Source organism: Anomalospiza imberbis, chromosome 28 (assembly GCF_031753505.1).
Source record: "Anomalospiza imberbis isolate Cuckoo-Finch-1a 21T00152 chromosome 28, ASM3175350v1, whole genome shotgun sequence".
NCBI classification, from domain to species: domain Eukaryota; kingdom Metazoa; phylum Chordata; class Aves; order Passeriformes; family Viduidae; genus Anomalospiza; species Anomalospiza imberbis.
In genome coordinates this window covers 1,604,827-1,623,708 of record NC_089708.1, presented here as the reverse complement: position 1 = coordinate 1,623,708, position 18,882 = coordinate 1,604,827, and the positions used below count along the sequence as shown (strand labels likewise).

At 61.5% G+C, this 18,882-nt stretch overlaps 2 protein-coding genes across 2 annotated transcripts; one reads left to right on the top strand and one right to left on the bottom strand.

Annotated features, from left to right (window-relative positions):
• The first annotated feature begins 1,018 nt into the window (after positions 1 to 1,018).
• Positions 1,019 to 6,236, top strand: NUDT18 (nudix hydrolase 18). The gene is made up of 4 exons (XM_068174344.1): positions 1,019 to 1,091; positions 3,559 to 3,736; positions 4,611 to 4,824; positions 5,611 to 6,236. The coding sequence occupies exons 1-4, from the start codon at positions 1,036 to 1,038 to the stop codon at positions 6,198 to 6,200; spliced, it is 1,038 nt and encodes a 345-aa protein (XP_068030445.1). The 5' UTR covers positions 1,019 to 1,035; the 3' UTR covers positions 6,201 to 6,236.
• A 1,231-nt stretch (positions 6,237 to 7,467) lies between these two features.
• FHIP2B (FHF complex subunit HOOK interacting protein 2B) lies at positions 7,468 to 18,571 on the bottom strand. The gene is given in 21 exon segments (XM_068174556.1): positions 7,468 to 8,095; positions 8,169 to 8,269; positions 8,347 to 8,487; positions 8,686 to 8,786; positions 8,789 to 8,828; positions 8,905 to 8,995; positions 9,452 to 9,571; positions 9,647 to 9,816; positions 9,890 to 9,972; positions 9,975 to 10,078; positions 10,182 to 10,258; positions 10,514 to 10,554; positions 10,557 to 10,621; positions 10,698 to 10,894; positions 10,980 to 11,079; positions 11,081 to 11,139; positions 11,294 to 11,416; positions 11,497 to 11,601; positions 13,835 to 14,004; positions 18,270 to 18,348; positions 18,449 to 18,571. Coding segments are annotated over 21 exon segments (2,118 nt in total). The 5' UTR covers positions 18,494 to 18,571; the 3' UTR covers positions 7,468 to 7,989.
• Between the last annotated feature and the right edge of the window lie 311 nt (positions 18,572 to 18,882).

Here is an 18,882-nt window from a genome sequence, read left to right as displayed (position 1 = left end):
TCAGGGGTGCTCTCCCTTCACCCCCTTTTCATCCCATTGGGGTCAGGGGCGCTCTCCCTTCACCCCCTTTTCATCCCATTGGGGTCAGGGGCGCTCTCCCTTCACCCCCTTTTCATCCCACTGGGGTCAGGGGTGCTCTCCCTTCACGCCCTTTTCATCCCACTGGGGTCAGGGGTGCTCTCCCTTCACGCCCTTTTCATCCCATTGGGGTCAGGGGTGCTCTCCCTTCACCCCCCTCCATCCCATTGGGGTCAGGGGTGCTCTCCCTTCACCCCCTTTTCATCCCATTGGGGTCAGGGGTGCTCTCCCTTCATTCCCTTCCATCCCATTGGGGTCAGGGGTGCTCTCCCTTCATCCCCCTCCATCGCACGGGGGTCAGGGGTGCTCTCCCTTCACCCCCTTTTCATCCCATTGGGGTCAGGGGTGCTCTCCCTTCATTCCCCTCCATCCTATTTGGGTCAGGGGTGCTCTCCCTTCACCCCCCCATCCCCTCAGGTCCGCGGGTGCTCCAGCGTCACCACCACCATCCCATGGGGGTCAGGGTCGCTCCGGTGTCCCGGGATGGGGGCCGGTGGCAGAGCCGGGGCTGGCAGCGGGCCACGGGCACCGGTGCCATGAGCTTCGCCCGGGCTCAGCCCCGGCAGCCTCGCACACAGCCGGGAACAGCTGCATGGCGCTGCCCAGAGGCTGCTCCATCCTGTCCGATGGAGGAGGAAAACGAGTGAACACCGCCGTGCAATTAGCACGGGGCAATTAATTAACACCTAGCAATGGGCACTGGGCAAATAATTAACACCAGGTAATAGGCACTGGGCAATTAATTAACAGCGGGCAATGGGCACTGGGCAAAGGGCACTGGGCCACGAACAAGAGGCGATGGGCACCATGCGATGACCCCCGCAGAATCACCACCGCCTAATTAACCCCGCGCAATTAACTCTGCGCCACGCTCCCGCGCGGCCCCTTTAAGACCAAGTCCCGCCCGATGTGAGTGGCAGCAGGCTCAACCAATGAGCAGCGAGCCGCGCCGGCGGGATGACCAATAGGCGGCGGGCAGGGGGGCGGGGCCGGCGCGGCGGAGCCCCGGCGCGGTGAGTGCGCGGCGCATGCGCAGGGCGGGGGGGGCGGCGGGGTCCCGGAGCCCGCCCGGCGACCCCCGGAGCCCGCCCGGCGCTGCCGCCCCCCCCGAGCTTCACTGCGGCCCCCCGGCCCTTACCGCATCCTCCTGACGCTGCCTGCAGCCCCGCCATGCTCCCGATGCTCCTTGCAGCCCCCCGACTCTTTCTGCGTCGCGCCCGTCCTTAGTGCAGCCCCCCCCCTCCCCCCCCAAAACCGTGCCCGCATTGCGGACCCCCAAATCTTTATTGCAGCCTCCTTAGAGCACCCCAAACCTTTACTGCAGCGCCCCCAACCCATTTTCCTCCTGCAGCCTGTAGCCCCCCAAGCCCTGCTCTTACTGCACCCCCAAACCCTCCCTTAATTGCGCCCTGTAGCCCCCCAAAACCCTTCCTTTACTGCACCCCCAAGCCTTTATTGCACCCCCTGCCTGCACCCTGTAGCCCCCCCAAGCCCTCCCCCTGTAGCCCCCCTAAACCCTCCAATTATCGCAGCCCCAAACCCCCACTGCAGCCCCCCCAAACCCTCCCTTAATTGCGCCCTGTAGCCCCCCAAAACCCTTCCTTTACTGCACCCCCAAGCCTTTATTGCACCCCCTGCCTGCACCCTGTAGCCCCCCTAAACCCTCCCCTTATCGCAGCCCCAAACCCCCACTGCAGCCCCCCCAAACCCTCCCTTAATTGCGCCCTGTAGCCCCCCAAAACCCTTCCTTTACTGCACCCCCAAGCCTTTATTGCACCCCCTGCCTGCACCCTGTAGCCCCCCCAAACCCTCCCCCTGTAGCCCCCTAAACCCTCCCCTTATCGCAGCCCCAAACCCCCACTGCAGCCCCCCCAAACCCTCCCTTAATTGCGCCCTGTAGCCCCCCCCAAAACCCTTCCTTTACTGCACCCCCAAGCCTTTATTGCACCCCCTGCCTGCACCCTGTAGCCCCCCCAAACCCTCCCCTTATCGCAGCCCCAAACCCCCACTGCAGCCCCCCCAAACCCTCCCTTAATTGCACCTTGTAGTCCCCCCAAAACCCTTCCCTGTAGCCCCCTAAACCCTCCCGTAGCCCCCTCAAACCCTTCCTTTACTGCAGCCCCCCAAACCCTCAGTGCAGCCCCCCCAAACCGTCCCCTCTAGCCCCCCCAAACCCTAAGTGCAGCCCCCCCAAACCCTCCCCGTAGCCCCCCCCCAGTCCCCTGCCCCTAGCGCACCCCCAGCCCCCCACTGCACCCTGCAGCCCAGCTCGCCCCCGTGCCCCCCAGGCTGGGAGCAGCCCCTCCCCCAGAGCGCCCTGCAGCCCTCCCCGCCCTGGGACCCCCAGTCCCCCCCCAGCTCCAGCCCCCCCGGCACCCCCCAGCCCGGCGAGCTCTTCTACCCCAGCCCGGGCATCCCCCAGTCCAGCCGGCCGTATCCTCCCAGTGCCCCCCAGTCCGGCCAGCCCTTCCCCACCAGTATCCTCCAGTCCGGCCAGCCTTTTCCTCCCAGTAACCACCAGTCCAGCTACCCTTTTCCTCCCAGTATTCTCCAGTCCAGCCAGCCTTTTACCCCCAGTATCTTCCAGTCCGGCCAACCCTTTCCTCCCAGTATCCTCCAGTCCGGCCAACCCTTTCCTCCCAGTATCTTCCAGTCCAGCCAACCCTTTCCTCCCAGTATCTTCCAGTCCGGCCAACCCTTCCCCACCAGTATCCTCCAGTCCGGCCAACCCTTTCCTCCCAGTATCCTCCAGTCCGGCCAACCCTTTCCTCCCAGTATCTTCCAGTCTGGCCAACCCTTTCCCCCCAGTAACCACCAGTCCAGCTACCCCTTTCCCCCCAGTATCCTCCAGTCCGGCCAGCCTTTCTCTCCCAGTATCCTCCAGTCCGGCCAGCCCTTCACCTCCTTCAGCTTCCCGTGCATCCTGCAGTCCAGCCAGCCCTTCTCGTACAGCAGCCCTCCCCGGCTCCCCAAATCCTGCCAGCTCTTCCCGGCCGCCGCCCTGGGCCCCCCCCAGTCCAGCCAGCCCTTCCCGTCCTGCGCCCCCCCGTGCCTGCCCCAGTCCGGCCAGCCCCTGTCCTACCGCAGCCCCCCCCGGCTGCCCAAAGCGACCCCTGAGCCCCTCCCCGCCTACGCCCCCCCGGGGGTCCCCCAGTCCAGCCGACCCTTCCCCTTCTGCACCCCCCCGTGCGTCGCCAAGGCCACCGAGCTCTTCCCCTGCTACGCCCCCCCCCAGCCCAGCAGACCCCTCCCCATCTACACCCCCCTGCACATCCCCCAGTCCAGCAGACCCTTCCCCTCCCCCAGCACCCCTCAGCCCCCCTCCCCGTGCGCCCCACAATCGCCGGAGCCCCTCCCTCACCACCCCCTGCAGCCCCCCCGGCGCCGCCGCTCTCTGTCCCCTCGCCTGCACCTCTGGGGGTTCCCCTCGCCGCCCCAAAACCCCGCCACGCCCTGAGCTGGCCCCGCTGCCGCCCGCAGCTGCCGCGGGACCCCCGCCCCCATGGGGGACGCGCCGCTGCCGGAGCTGGAGGCGGTGCTGGATGGAGGCGCCTGGGACGTGGGGACGACTTTCGAGGGGTCCCCCGCGCCCCCCGGGCCCGTCCGCCTGGGCAGGAACGTTTGCTACGTCGTGCTGGCCGTGCTCTTCAACCAGGAGGTGAGGCAGCCCCCGGCCCCAGTGCCCCCCAGTGCAGCCAGGCCATTCCCCAGTGCCCCCCAGTACAGCCAGGCCATTCCCCCAGTGCCCCGCAGTGCCCCCCAGTGCAGCCAGGCCATTCCCCAGTGCCCCCCAGTGCAGCCAGGCCATTCCCCCAGTGCCCCGCAGTGCCCCCCAGTGCAGCCAGGCCATTCCCCAGTGCCCCCCAGTGCAGCCAGGCCATTCCCCCAGTGCAGCCAGGCCATTCCCCCAGTGCCCCCCAGTGCCCCCCAGTGCAGCCAGGCCATTCCCCCAGTGCCCCCCAGTGGCCCCAGTCCCTTCCAGTGCCCCCCAGTGCAGCCAGGCCATTCCCCAGTGCCCCCCAGTGCAGCCAGGCCATTCCCCCAGTCCCTTCCAGTGCCCCCCAGTGCAGTCAGGCCATTCCCCCAGTGCCCCCCAGTGCAGCCAGGCCATTCCCCCAGTGCAGCCAGGCCATTCCCCAGTGCCCCCCAGTGCAGCCAGGCCATTCCCCAGTGCCCCCCAGTGCCCCCCAGTGCAGCCAGGCCATTCCCCCAGTGCCCCCCAGTGCAGCCAGGCCATTCCCCAGTGCCCCCCAGTACAGCCAGGCCATTCCCCCAGTCCCTTCCAGTGCCCCCCAGTGCAGCCAGGCCATTCCCCCAGTGCCCCCCAGTGGCCCCAGTCCAGCCACCCTTTTCCCCCAGTGCCCCCAGTCCAGCCAATCTTTCTCCCCAGTTCCCCCAGTCCCACCCCCGTGCCCCCAGTCCCCCCAGTCCCCCCAGTCCCCCCAGTCCCCCCAGTCCCAGCCCGTGTCCCCAGTCCCCCCAGTCCCCCCAGTCCCAGCCCGTGCCCCCAGTACCCCCAGTCCCGCCCGCAGGACGCGGTGCTGCTGGTGCAGGAGGCCAAGCCCGAGTGCCGGGGCCGCTGGTACCTCCCCGCGGGCCGCATGGAACCGGGCGAGGGCATCGTGGCGGCGCTGCGGAGGGAGGTGAGGGAGGAGTCGGGGCTGGACTGCGAGCCCCTCACGCTGCTGGCGCTGGAGGAGAGGGGCCCGGCCTGGATCCGCTTCGCCTTCCTGGCACGGGCCACAGGTTTGTGGTGCTCCGAGGGGCACGGGGGGCTTGGGGGGAGCGTCCCCAGCTGGCCCCGTGATGGGTATCCCTGTCCCCAGCCGGCCCCATAATGGAAAATGACATCTCCATGATGGGTGTCCCTGTCCCCTGCCAGCCCCGTGATGGGTATCCTTGTCCCCTGTCAGACCTGCGATGTTTATCCCTGTCCCCTGCCAGCCCCGTGATGGCAAATGGCACCCCTGTGATGGGTATCCCTGTCCCCTGCCAGCCCCATGGTGGGTATCAGTGTCCCCACCCACCCCGTGCCCAGGTCAGTGTCCCCTGCCACCTTTGTGCCAGCTCTCTGGTGTCCCCTGCAAACCCCGTGACGGATTTTAGCACCTTTGTGCCAGGCCATCGCTGTCCCCTGCCGCCACCCCCCAGCCCCCGTGCAGGGCCACCAGTGTCCCCTCGCAGGCCACCTCGGGGGTCTCAATGCCCCACCAGTGTCCCCTCTCAGGCCACCTCGGGGGTCTCAATGCCCCACCAGTGTCCCCTCGCAGGCCACCTCGGGGGTCTCAATGCCCCACCAGTGTCCCCTCTCAGGCCACCTCGGGGGTCTCAATGCCCCACCAGTGTCCCCTCGCAGGCCACCTCGGGGGTCTCAATGCCCCACCAGTGTCCCCTCGCAGGCCACCTCGGGGGTCTCAATGCCCCACCAGTGTCCCCTCTCAGGCCACCTCGGGGGTCTCAATGCCCCACCAGTGTCCCGGCCCAGTCCCTTCCCGCTGTCCCCCCCACTCCATGCCACCACTGTGCGCACAGGTGGGACCCTGAAGACCCTCGAGAAGGCGGACGCCGAGTCCCTCCAAGCCACCTGGTGGCCCGGGGACCCGCGCTCGCTGCCGCTGCGCTCGCCGGACATCCTGCCCGTGCTGGAGCTGGCCGCCCGCTACCGCCGGAGCCCCGCGCACCCCCCGACGCTGCCGCGGGAGCTGCCCTGCTCCCCGCTCTGCCTGCGCCTCCTGCTGCCCTTCGCCAACGCCGCCGGCGACCTGTGGCTGCTGCTGGCCACCGCTGGCACCCCGCACCTGCCCGTGGTGGCCTGCGGCACGTCCCCCTCCGAGCTGCGTGCGGGGCTGCGCCCGCCGCTGCTGCGGCTGCTGCGGGACCGCCTGGCCTGGGAGCCGCAGCCCGCGGCTCTGGGGCTGCTGGGGCTGCAGCACCGCCCTGGGGGCTCCGGGGACACCGATGGCATCTGCTTCAACGTGCTGCTGAGCGTCCCCCCGGGGAGCCAGCGGGAGCGGCCCCCCGAGCCCCGCGACCCCGCGCTGCGCTGGTGGCCCGTGCGGGAGGAGGGGCTGCGGGGCCGCGTCCTGCAGAGGCTCCGTGCCACCGTGCCCGTCCGGAGTTAGGGCACGGAAAGGATGGATTTGGGAATGGCGGGGCTGAGAGGGCGCGGCTGTGCCAAAGGGGGAGCCCCGGGATGTGCTGCCCGTGGATGGGGGGTGCTGGGAGCAGAAATAAAATCAACCCGGCTGCTGCTGCTGCTGCTGCTGCCGTGCCCCCGGCTGCGTTGGAAGTGGGGTATGGGGGGAAATGGGGAGTGGGTTTTGAGGGGAAAATGGGAGTGCGTTTTGGAGGGAAATGGGGAGTGGGTTTTGGGGGGAAAATGGGGAGTGGGGTTTGGGGGAAATGGGGAGTGGGTTTTGGGGGGAAAATGGGGAGTGGGGTTTGGGGGGAAATGGGGAGTGGGTTTTGGAGGGAAATGGGGAGTGGGTTTTGAGGGAAAATGGGGAGTGGGGTTTTGGGATGTTTGAGGAAAACGGGGAGTGGGGTTTGGAGGGAAATGGGGAATGGGTTTTGGGGGGAAAATGGGGAGTGGGGTTTGGAGGGAAATGGGGAGTGGGGTTTGGAGGAAAATGGGGAGTGGGTTTTGGGGGGGAAATGGGAGTGGGTTTTGGGGGGAAAATGGGGAGTGGGGTTTGGAGGGAAAATGGGGAGTGGGTTTTGGGGGAAAATGGGGAGTGGGTTTGGAGGGAAATGGGGAGTGGGGTTTGGAGGGAAATGGGGAGTGGGTTTGGAGGGAAATGGGGAGTGGGTTTTGGGGAGGAAATGGGGAGTGGGGTTTTGGGATGTTTGGAGGGAAATGGGGAGTGGGGTTTGGGGTGTTTGGGGAAAATGGGGATGGGATTTTGGGGATGTTTGGGGGAAAATGCAGCGTCGGGTTTGGGGGAAATGGGGAGTGGGGTTTGGGGGAAATGGGGAAAATGGGGAATGGCGTTTGGGGTGTTTGGGGGAAAATACAGAGTGGGTTTTGGGGTGTTTGGGGGGAAATGGGGAGTAGGGTTTGGGGTGTTTGGGGGGAAATGGGGAGTGGGGTTTTGGGGATTTTGGGGAAAATAGGAAGTGGGGTTTGGGGTGTTTGGGGGGAAATGGGGAGTGGGGTTTTGGGGATTTTAGGGGAAAATAGGGAGTGGGGTTTGGGTGTTTGGGGGAAATGCGGAGTGGGGTTTTGGGGATGTTTGAGGAAAAATGTGGAGTGGGGTTTTGGGGATGTTTGAGGAAAAATGTGGAGTGGGGTTTTGGGGATGTTTGAGGAAAAATGTGGAGTGGGTTTTGGGGATGTTTGGGGGAAAATGCAGAGTGGGGTTTGGGATGTTTGGGAAGGGGCACAGGAGGTGGTGCTGAGTCACAGCTTTATTGGAGCAGAGTCCCATCACCCTGGGGAGGGGCTTTGCGGGGTCTGGGGGACAGTCCCCCACCAGAGCACACACACACGTCACACACACACACAGACATGTCACACATGTCACACTCCCCCTGCCACAGAGCCAGGCAGGGGACAATCGAGTCCTTGCAGCTCAGGGGGGGCTGTGTCCCACACACCCCATTATTGCCTAAAAATTCCCTGCTGGAGCCTTGGGGGGCTCGGGGCAGCTCCGACAGCGCGGGGGGGGAGCAGGAACCACCACCCAGGAGGAGCCAAGCAGCCGCGGCCCCGCACCCAGCACGGGGACGTGGTGACACCTCGGGGCTGGCCAAGGCGACAGCGAAGGACTCGGCGCCTCCTCGTCCTCCTGCGAGGTCCTTCCCGCTGTGCCACGGCCATTCCTGGCTACTGCAGGGCCACCAGAACGTGGGCTGGGCCATCCCCAGTGGCCACCACAAGCCCGGCCGAAGAGGGGGAGCTCAGGAAAGGGCTTAGGGTGGCCCCTCGGGTGGCCCCTTGACCAGCGCGATGGCAGCCAGCTCCTTGCAGAACTCCTCCAGCACCACCACCCCCTTGAACAGCACCGTGTGATCCATCCTGCGGGGACACGAGCGATGGGGGGGTCTGTGGGGTACACCCCCTCCCCTAAAGGGCATTTTGGGGCACTCACTGCTCTCCCGGCACCAGCCCCAGGAGCTGCCGGCGCACCAGGAGCAGCTTGGCCCTGGAGTGGGGCACGCGCTGGAGCCGCTGCATCAGGTCCCCGATCACCTGGGGAGGGAGGAGAGAGTCACCCACCCTGGCCAGGGCGTGTCCCCGTGTCCCCACACCCCAGTGGGTGACATTACCCTGACGAGGACGGAGAAGAGCGAGCGGCAGCCGGGGGCCAGGTTGAGGTAGGGGTCCAGCAGGTACTCATGGAGGTGGGGGTGGGGGAGGGCGGCCAGCCGGGACAGCACCGAGGTCACCTGCAGGTTCAGGCTGTAGGGCTGGCATGGGCGGGGGGACGCTCAGGACCTGGTGTGGGGGTGACCCCCCCACCATCCCCTCGTTCTGAGCCCAGCCACACCAAGCTGATGCTTTTGGCCACTTTGTCCCCACGATGGGGGTCCTGGAGCCCCCCATGCGGGTCCAGGGTGGGGGGCACGGGGCAGAGCCCGGTGGGCAGCCAGGTGTGGCCCTGGTACCTGATCCAGGATCCGGCTCATGCGGTCAAACAGCACCTTGAGGAAGTGTCCCTCGTAAAAAGCCACTCCGGGGTGACAGGAGTCCAGGGGCCGGGGGGACGAGGCCACCCCCACGGGGCCGCGCTGGCACGGCACGCCTGGACCTGGCCGGGGTGACGGCAGGTGAGAGCCACAGCGGGGACAGCCACCAGCAGGCTGGGGACCCCCCCAGGCACCCACCATGCCCAGGGCGTCGTGCACGTAGGTGTCGTATCCGCCCTCCTCCATGCACGAGGAGGTCTTGGCCTCCTCGGGGACCAGGCACAGGAAGCTGGAAGAGAGGGAGGAGAGATGGGGGGAAGAGGATGCAGCCCCCCTATTCCAGCCCAGCCCCTCGGTGGTAAGCACATTTCTTTCTCTCTCAGGATTTTTTACAGAGGTGTACAGAGAGAAAGAAAGAGAAAATATTTTGTATTTTCTGCTCCTTGTTTTTCCCAGTGGAATGTGTTTGGAGAATCCTTTACTTGAGGTGATTGCTTGGTTGGGTTCTGGTGAGGATTGTTTGAGCCTGATGGCCAATCCAACCCACCCGTGGCTGCACTCTCAGAGAGGGCACGAGTTGCGAGTTAGTAAAAGCAGGTGTGTGGTGTTAGTATCTCCTTTAAATGGTATATTAATGTGTTAGAGCATAGTTATAATAAAGAAATCATCCAGCCTCTGAGCTGGAGTCACACATTTCCTCCCGCCGGGTTCGCCTGCGTTTTACAATACCCCTCCAAACCCCTACCTGCTGACCACCTCGCTCACTTGCCCCTTCCCCGACGGGGTCGATGCCGGGGAAGGATTTTTTGTCGCCCCAAAGCTGTCTGGGAATCCGTCGGTGAAATAGGGATCCTCCTCCAGGTCCCTGCACGGGGTCAGCGTTAGCGGGGCGGGCAGCGGGGGCCGCCCCCCTCGCCCTGCCCCAGCCCCCCTCGCTCACAGCCCGTCCTCCTCGGGCTCCGTCTCGGGGGGCCCGTGCTCCTCGGCGGCGTGGGGGCCGCGCTGCAGGTAAGCCCTGGCCTCCAGGTTCCGCAGCACCAGGTTGTGAGCCACGTGCTCGTGGGGCTTCCTCAGGAGCTCCTCGAAGAGCCGCAGGCTGGCCAGGCTGATCTGGGCACGGCCGGCAGGGTGAGACCCCCGGCACTGCCGGCGCTGCCCGCCCAGCCCGCCCAGGTGAGCTCACCTCGTCGCACAGGTGGTCGCAGCGGTCGATGAGCTGCGCCCGCAGGGCGTGGGGGGCGTCCCCGGGGGTCTCGGGGTGTCGATGGGGCCCAGCAGGAAGAGGACGAGGCGGTGGAGCAGGGCGGGCGCGCGGAGCTGCCGCACCGTCCCCGTCAGCACGGCCGTGGCGCCCAGCACGGCCAGCTCTGACCTGCGGGGTGCGGAGGTGGGGGTTGTCCAGGGAAAAGGGGATCCCCCTGCTCCTGGCCCGAGGGGGTCCTGAGGAGCAGAGCTCCCCAGCTGGGGTCACTCACATCTGCAGGAGCTGCGGCTGCAGGATTCCCTGGAAAAACTTCTCCTCCACGGCCTCGGTGATGGCATCGGCCACGAGCTGGGGGGGAGGGAGGGGCTGAGAGTGGGGACCCCCCAGGACAAGAGGACGCAGCCTTAAGCTGCACCCAGGGAGGTTTAGGTTGGATCGGGAAGAATTTCTCCACAGAAAGGGTGATTGGATGTTGGAATGGGGCTGCCCAGGGAAATGGTGGAGTCGCCATCCCTGGAGGTGGCACTCGCTGCTCTGGGCTGGGGACAAGGTGGGGATCAGGCCCAAATTAATTCCCAGGTGAAGGAATCCCGTGGTTCTCACCGGGTGGGCGCCCATCACCAGCTCATCCAGGAAGTCCAGCAGCCCAGGAACTCAGCCAGGCTCTCCTTCCCCGGGAAACCCCCGTCCCCGGCACCGTCCCCCTGCGACCTGCTCGGGATGGAGAACGTGGGGCTGTGACACCGCCTGGGTGGCACCTGGGACCCCCAGCCCAGCGCCCCCTCACCTCCAGCTGGCCCTGTCCATGGCGAGGACGTCGGCGGGGTCGGTGCCAGCGGGCACGGCGCAGTACAGGTCACAGAGGTGGCCCGTGAGCAGCTGGCACAGGGCACTGTCCCGTGCCAGGCAGGCGGCAGCCGCCTCCTGGGACAGCCCCGCCAGCAGCAGCAGGTTCTCCCGAGCCTTCAGCGCCAGCCGGCTCTTCTGCGAGGAAGAGGAGGAGGGCACAGGGGTCGCCACACGCCTGGCAGTGCCCGCTGTCCCCGAAGTGCCACCCCCGTGGCCGTACCTTGCTCCGGCACAGCGCCACCAGGCAGGTGACGAGGTTGCTGTCCCCACGTGGCGGGGAGGGCTGGGCAGGAGGGGAGCTGGCAGCGGTGCCCGGGGGGATCCAAACCCTCTTCCCTGCGGCTCTCCGGGGCTCTCCTCCCGTTCAGGACGCTCTTTCCCTGGACAGGAGGAGGAACAGCAAAGCATCGCAGCCACCACCTTCCTCCTCCTCCTCACCCGGAGGAGCTTTGTGACAGGGAGGAGGCTGCAAAGAGGATCCAGAACCCCAATGACAGGAGCCCGAACCCCGCGGGCGACCCTGCCCTGTCCCACCTCCAGGATATAGGCCAGCAGGCTGGGATCCCGCTGGATTTTGGAGCAGAGGACGGCGGCGAGCTGCACCTCCTCCTTCTCGGCGCCGGAGCCCAGGCGGTCCCCGCTGAGCTGGAGCAGCTTCTGGGGGGCAGGGCAGGGGGGTGTGGGGGTGCCAGCCCGCTCCCGCGGGTGGCACCTCCCGGGCACAGGCGGCACCTGACCTGCACGGGCCGGCGGACGCTGAGGAAGTGCAGGAGCGGGCGCTGCAGCCGCCCCAGCAGGCGGGCGACGAAGAGCAGGACCTGCTGCCTCATGCCAGGGGGATACTGGCACGGGGACACGGGGACACGGGGGACAGCGCTCAGCCGCTGTCCCTCCGAGCGCCCAAACCGTGCCCCGCTTCCCTTTGACCACCGCGGCTTCTACTCCGTTCTCTGCGCCCAAAGGGGAAACAAATCAATCCGGGGGGGTCATCTCCCATTTCCCAAAGCCCCAAACCCTCGTGGTGGGAAAGGACCAGCGTGTTTCCACTTCCACTTAAATAAAAATCTGCTTCTAAGGGGCTTGTTGCGATTATTAGCAGCAAAGGGACGGCAGAGCCGTTATGTTTGTTAGATATTTGGGCAATATTTACTATTTTCCCACACCTGGCACCTCATCCTGCAAAGCCTAGTGCCAGATATTTTTATTTTCTATTATTTTTAATTTTAATTTCAGTTTTAATTTTATTGTAATTATTTTAATCGTAATTTTAATTGTAATTTTAATTGAAATTTTAATTGAAATTTTAATTGAAATTTTAATTGTAATTTTAATTGTAATTTAAATTGTAATTTTAATTGTAATTTTAAGGTTAATTATAATTGTAATTGTAATTAAATTTTAATTTTTATTTTTAATTGTAATTTTAATTTTAACTGTCATTTTCATTGTGATTTTTAATTGTAATTTTTAATTGTAATTCGAATTTTATTTTTAATTTTAACTCTAATTTTCATTGTAATTTTTAATATTTTATTTTTAATTTTTAAACGTTTTTTTATTTTTTAATTTTGAAGGTTTTTTTTTTTTAATTTTTACTTTTTAAAATACGTAGTTTTGTTTTATTTTTAAAATACCTGTGTGACTGATATTTAAAAAAAACAAACAAAAACCCTCCCTGCATAAGCAGGGATGTGCCAAGGTGCGAGCTCCCAGAAAGGATCCCAGTGGGAACTTGAGAACCCAAGACCCTCCCGAAAAAGCCAAGTTTTCCATCACAAAAGCCAATTTTCCCCAAAAAGGCCAATTACCCTCAAAAAAATTCCAAATTTCCCCAAAAAGGCCGATGACACTAAAAAAAAAAAAAAATCCAATTTTCCCCAAAAAAGCCAATTACCCCCCAAAAAAATCCAATTTTCCCCAAAAAAGCCAACTACCCACCCCAAAAAATCCAATTTTCCCCAAAAAGGCCAATTAGCCTCCAAAAAAAATCCAATTTTCCCAAAAAAGGCCAATTAGCCTCCAAAAAAAAAAGCCAATTTTCCCAAAAAGACCATTTACCCTCCAAAAATAACCGATTTTCCCCCAGAAAACCCCAATCCCAAGCACTTCACAACCTCCCATTCTCTGCAAAAATGCTCCAAAATTCAAATTATTGCGGGCAGCCCGAAAGCAGCGGGGAAAGGCCGCGGGCTCGGCCTCTCCCGGGCGATTTTCCCCATTCCTGGGCGGACAAAAAAAGCCAAGTTTTCCACAACAAAAAGCCAATTTTCCCCAAAAAAGGCCAATTATCCACCCAAAAAAAAGCCAATTTTCCCCAAAAAAGGCCAATTACCGCCAAAAAATAAAAATCCAATTTTGCCCAAAAAGGCCAATTACCCACCCCAAAAAAATCCAATTTTCCCCAAAAAGGCCAATTAGCCTCCAAAAAAATTCCAATTTTCCAAAAAAGGCCAATTCGCCTCCAAAAAAAATCCAATTTTCCCAAAAAAGACCAATTACCCTCCAAAAATAACCGATTTTCCCCCAGAAAACCCCAATCCCAAGCACTTCACAACCTCCCATTCTCTGTAAAAATGCTCCAAAATTCAAATTATTGCGGGGCAGCCCGAAAGCAGCGGGGAAAGGCCGCGGGCTCGGCCTCTCGCGGGCGATTTTCCCCATTCCCGGGCTGACAAAAAAAGCCAAGTTTTCCACCACAAAAAGCCAATTTTCCCCAAAAAAGGCCAATTATCCACCCAAAAAAAAGCCAATTTTCCCCAAAAAAGGCCAATTACCGCCAAAAAATAAAAATCCAATTTTGCCCAAAAAGGCCAATTACCCACCCCAAAAAAATCCAATTTTCCCCAAAAAGGCCACTTCGCCTCCAAAAAAAATCCAATTTTCCCAAAAAAGACCAATTACCCTCCAAAAATAACCGATTTTCCCCCAGAAAACCCCAATCCCAAGCACTTCACAACCTCCCATTCTCTGTAAAAATGCTCCAAAATTCAAATTATTGCGGGGCAGCCCGAAAGCAGCGGGGAAAGGCCGCGGGCTCGGCCTCTCGCGGGCGATTTTCCCCATTCCCGGGCTCACCTCCGCCTTTGCCAGCGCTGCCAGCGTTTCCAGCAGTTTGTGCTGGAGCAGGTACTCGAGGCACGGCCCCGCGTCCCCCGCCGGCCGCTGGCCCTCCTCGTACGCCAGGATGTCCAACATCTGCCGCAGGCGCCACGGGATGTCCGTGCGCCGCGCCGGAACGCTCTCGTCTGCGGGAAGCGGCAGCTTGGGGATCGGGATTGGGGTTTGGGGATTTGGGGATTTGGGATTGGGGTTCGGGGATTTGGGGATTGGGGGATTTGGGGATTTGGGGATTGGGGTTCGGGGATTTGGGGATTGGGGGATTTGGGGATTTGGGGATTGGGGTTCGGGATTTGGGGATTGGGATTTGGGGATCGGGGATTTGGGGATTTGGGGATTTGGGATCGGGATTTGGGGATTTGGGGATTGGGGTTCGGGGATTTGGGGATTGGGGGATTTGGGGATTGGGGTTTGGGGATTTGGGGATTGGGGGATTTGGGGATTGGGGTTCGGGGATTTGGAGATTGGGGGATTTGGGGATTTGGGGATTGGGGTTCGGGGATTTGGGGATTGGGGGATTTGGGGATTTGGGATTGGGGTTCGGGGATTTGGGATTGGGGATTTGGGGATCGGGGATTTGGGGATTTGGGGATTGGGGGATTTGGGGATTGGGGTTCGGGGATTTGGGGATTGGGGATTTGGGATTGGGGTTTGGGGATTTGGGGATTGGGGGATTTGGGGATTGGGGTTCGGGGATTTGGAGATTGGGGGATTTGGGGATTGGGGATTTGGGTATCGGGGTTTGGGGATTTGGGGTTTGGGGTTTGGGGATTGGGGGATTTGGGGATTGGGGATTTGGGGATCGGGGTTCGGGGATTTGGGATTTGGGGTTTGGGGATTGGGGGATTTGGGGATTGGGGTTCGGGGATTTGGAGATTGGGGTTTGGGGACTGGGGGATTTGGGGATTGGGGATTTGGGGTTTTGGGGATCGGGATTTGGGGATTCGGGGATTTGGGGATTCGGGGATCGGGGATTTGGGATTCTGGGATTGGGATCGCGATTTGGGGATTTGGGGATCGGGATTCGGGGATTCGGGGATTGGGGATTTGGGGATTTGGGGGTTTGGGATTTGGATTCAGGGACTCGGGGATTTAGGGATTCGGGGATTTGAGTATTGGGGTTCGGGATTCAGGGATTTGGGGATTGGGGATTCAGGGATTGGGGGATTTGGGGGTTTGGGGATCGGGATTCGGGGTTCGGGGATTGGGGATTTTGGGATTGGGGGATTTGGGGATTCGGGGATTTGGGGATCAGGGTTTCGAGGATTGGGGTTCAGGGATTTGGGGATTGTGGATTTGGGGATCGGGGATTTGGGGGATTGGGGATTTGGGGATCGGGGATTTGGGGGATCGGGGGTTTGGGGATCAGGGGTTTGGGGATCGGGCTTCAGGGATTTGGGGATCGCAGATTTGGGGATCAGGGATTCAGGGATTTGGGGATCAGGCATCAGGGATTTGGGATTGAGGGATTTGGGGGTTCAGGGATTTGGGGATCAGGGATTTGGGAGTTCGGGGGTTTGGGGATTTGGGGATCAGGGATTCAAGAATCCAGGGATCCACGGACTTCGGGATTAGGCGTTTGGAGATTCGGGGATTCAGGGATTCGGGGATCAGGGATTTGGGGATTCAGGGTTCAGGGATTCAGGGATCCAGGGATTCAGGAGTTCAGGGATTTGGGGATTCAGGGATTTGGGGATTTGGGGATCCAGGTACCCAGCGATCCAGGGATTCATCAGTTCAGAAATTTGGGGATCCAGGGATCTGGGCATTCAGGGATTCTGGGGTTCAGGGATTTGGGGATTCAAGGATTCAGCGATCCAGGGATCAGGGATTTGGGGATTCAAGGATTCAGCGATCCAGGGATCAGGGATTTGGGGATTCAGGGATTTGGGGATTTGGGGATCCAGGTACCCAGCGATCCAGGGATTCATCAGTTCAGAAATTTGGGGATCCAGGGATCTGGGCATTCAGGGATTCTGGGGTTCAGGGATTTGGGGATTCAAGGATTCAGCGATCCAGGGATCAGGGATTTGGGGATTCAAGGATTCAGCGATCCAGGGATCAGGGATTTGGGGATTCAGGGATTTGGGGATCCAGGTACCCAGCGATCCAGGGATTCATCAGTTCAGAAATTTGGGGATCCAGGGATCTGGGCATTCAGGGATTCTGGGGTTCAGGGATTTGGGGATTCAAGGATTCAGCGATCCAGGGATCAGGGATTTGGGGATTCAGGGATTTGGGGATTTGGGGATCCAGGTACCCAGCGATCCAGGGATTCATCAGTTCAGAAATTTGGGGATCCAGGGATCTGGGCATTCAGGGATTCTGGGGTTCAGGGATTTGGGGATTCAAGGATTCAGCGATCCAGGGATCAGGGATTTGGGGATTCAAGGATTCAGCGATCCAGGGATCAGGGATTTGGGGATTCAGGGATTTGGGGATCCAGGTACCCAGCGATCCAGGGATTCATCAGTTCAGAAATTTGGGGATCCAGGGATCTGGGCATTCAGGGATTCTGGGGTTCAGGGATTTGGGGATTCAAGGATTCAGCGATCCAGGGATCAGGGATTTGGGGATTCAAGGATTCAGCGATCCAGGGATCAGGGATTTGGGGATTCAGGGATTTGGGGATCCAGGTACCCAGCGATCCAGGGATTCATCAGTTCAGAAATTTGGGGATCCAGGGATCTGGGCATTCAGGGATTCTGGGGTTCAGGGATTTGGGGATTCAAGGATTCAGCGATCCAGGGATCAGGGATTTGGGGATTCAGGGATTTGGGGATTTGGGGATCCAGGTACCCAGCGATCCAGGGATTCATCAGTTCAGAAATTTGGGGATCCAGGGATCTGGGCATTCAGGGATTCTGGGGTTCAGGGATTTGGGGATTCAAGGATTCAGCGATCCCGGGATCAGGGATTTGGGGATTCAAGGATTCAGCGATCCAGGGATCAGGGATTTGGGGATTCAGGGATTTGGGGATCCAGGTACCCAGCGATCCAGGGATTCATCAGTTCAGAAATTTGGGGATCCAGGGATCTGGGCATTCAGGGATTCTGGGGTTCAGGGATTTGGGGATTCAAGGATTCAGCGATCCAGGGATCAGGGATTTGGGGATTCAGGGATTTGGGGATTCAGGGATTCTGGGGTTCAGGGATTTGGGGATTCAAGGATTCAGCGATCCAGGGATCAGGGATTTGGGGATTCAGGGATTTGGGGATTTGGGGATCCAGGTACCCAGCGATCCAGGGATTCATCAGTTCAGAAATTTGGGGATCCAGGGATCTGGGCATTCAGGGATTCTGGGGTTCAGGGATTTGGGGATTCAAGGATTCAGCGATCCAGGGATTTGGGGGTTCGGGGATTTGGGGATTCATGGATTCAGGGATGGGGGGCTGCTGCGGGCCCCCCCGGGCACGGCAGCGGGAGGGATGCCCCGGTGAGGTGCCAGCCGTGCCAGTGGGGTTCTGCCAGGGCTTTTCCCTGACCCGTGCCATCCCTAAATCCTGCTCCTCCGGAGTGGAACGACGCTAGATGGCAATGTGAGGATGGAACAGCCGCTTCCGCTCCGGCCTAGGACGCTGCCGGACATCCCGCTCCGCCCGGCGCTGCCCGTTCCCCCGGTGGGCACCGGAGACCCCCCGGCAGAGCCAGGACCGAGATCCGGCTGGGAACTGGGGCCGGAGCTCTCCCGGCGCTGGCCCGGCGCTCCCGGGGTGCAGCGGGCTCCCAAAGGATCGTGTCCCAGCCCGTGCCGGGAGCGCTCCCACCCACCCCAAGCTCTCCGTGCCGACCCCACCGCCGTGACAGGGGGTGGCGGCCGGGCTGGGCGGAGAACCCCGCGTGGGTACAGCCTGCCGGGCTTTGGGAAGGGGTGTCCCGTGGCCTGTCCCCACGTGCCGGGGCAGCCACAGCGCACGGGGGTCGTGTCCCAGGGCGTGGGGTCCCATGGCAGGGTGCAGGGATTTGTCCCGGGACATGGGGTCCTGTGCCGGGACATGTCCCCTGACCCTGCCCCAGGGCAGCGGTACCACTCCTAGGCCGGGGACCCTGTTTTAGGACACCGGGACCCTCTCCCAGGACACACGGTCCCCTCCCAGGATATGGGATCGTGTCCCAGGGAATGGGGTCCCCTCCTAGAGCACTGCGACCCCCCCCCCCCCCACCTCAGGCACGGCGACCTTATTCCCGTTTTTAGGACACCCTACTTTAGGATACAAGGACCTCGCCTAGGACACCACAACTCAGTCCCCACACCACAAGGACTTTATTCCCACCTCGCAGAGACCCCAGCCCGGGGAAAAAGGACCCCATCCCGGGAAACAGGGACCCCATCCCGGGGCAAAAGCACCCCAAACCCGGGCCACGAGGACCCTCTCCCCGCACCCCACTCACCTGTGGCCTCCAGGTAGTAGCCGGTGATGCCCGTCCAGTGCTCGGTGAAGGCTTCCAGCAGGTCCACGCTGGGCTCCCGCTGCTCACACCGGGACCGGGGTCAGGGGGGCACGGGATTCCCCACTCCCGGTCCCGGTTCCGGTCCCGTTCCTCCCGTGTCCCCCCCAGGCCCCGCTCACCGTCTCCACCGCCTGCTGCAGCAGCGCTCCCAGACGGCTGAGCATGGCTGGCACCCCCGGGACCGGCCCCGGCCCCGCTCCCGGCCCCGCTCCCGGCCCCGCTGCCCCCGGGCCCGCCCGCGCCGCCGGCCCCGCCCCGCCCGGTCCCGCCCCCGGCGGCTCCGCTCCGGCTCCCGGCGGGATGGGGCGGGCTGGGAGCGAGAAGGGTGGAGGACGGAGGGGTTGGGAAGGTGCCTCAGCTCTAAAATTGTTCCGGGGGCGGTTCTGGATGGGGATGGACCCAGGGCACCGGGGTGGGGATGGACCCCACACACCTGGATGGGAACAAACCCCACACACCAGGATGGGCATCAACCCAGCCAGGATGGACCCCACAAACCCCTTCCTTGGGATCGGGATTGACCCCACAAACCCCTTCCCTGGGATCGGGATGG

What these genes read in the sequence shown, in the direction of transcription:
- NUDT18 (XM_068174344.1), top strand. Translation starts at nt 1,036, where the DNA reads ATGACCAATAGGCGGCGGGCAGGGGGGCGGGGCCGGCGCGGCGGAGCC. An exon ending in CGCGGCGGAGCCCCGGCGCG is followed by an intron (nt 1,092 to 3,558) that starts GTGAGTGCGCGG and finishes TGCCGCCCGCAG; the next exon opens with CTGCCGCGGGACCCCCGCCC. An exon ending in CTTCCTGGCACGGGCCACAG is followed by an intron (nt 4,825 to 5,610) that starts GTTTGTGGTGCT and finishes CTGTGCGCACAG; the next exon opens with GTGGGACCCTGAAGACCCTC.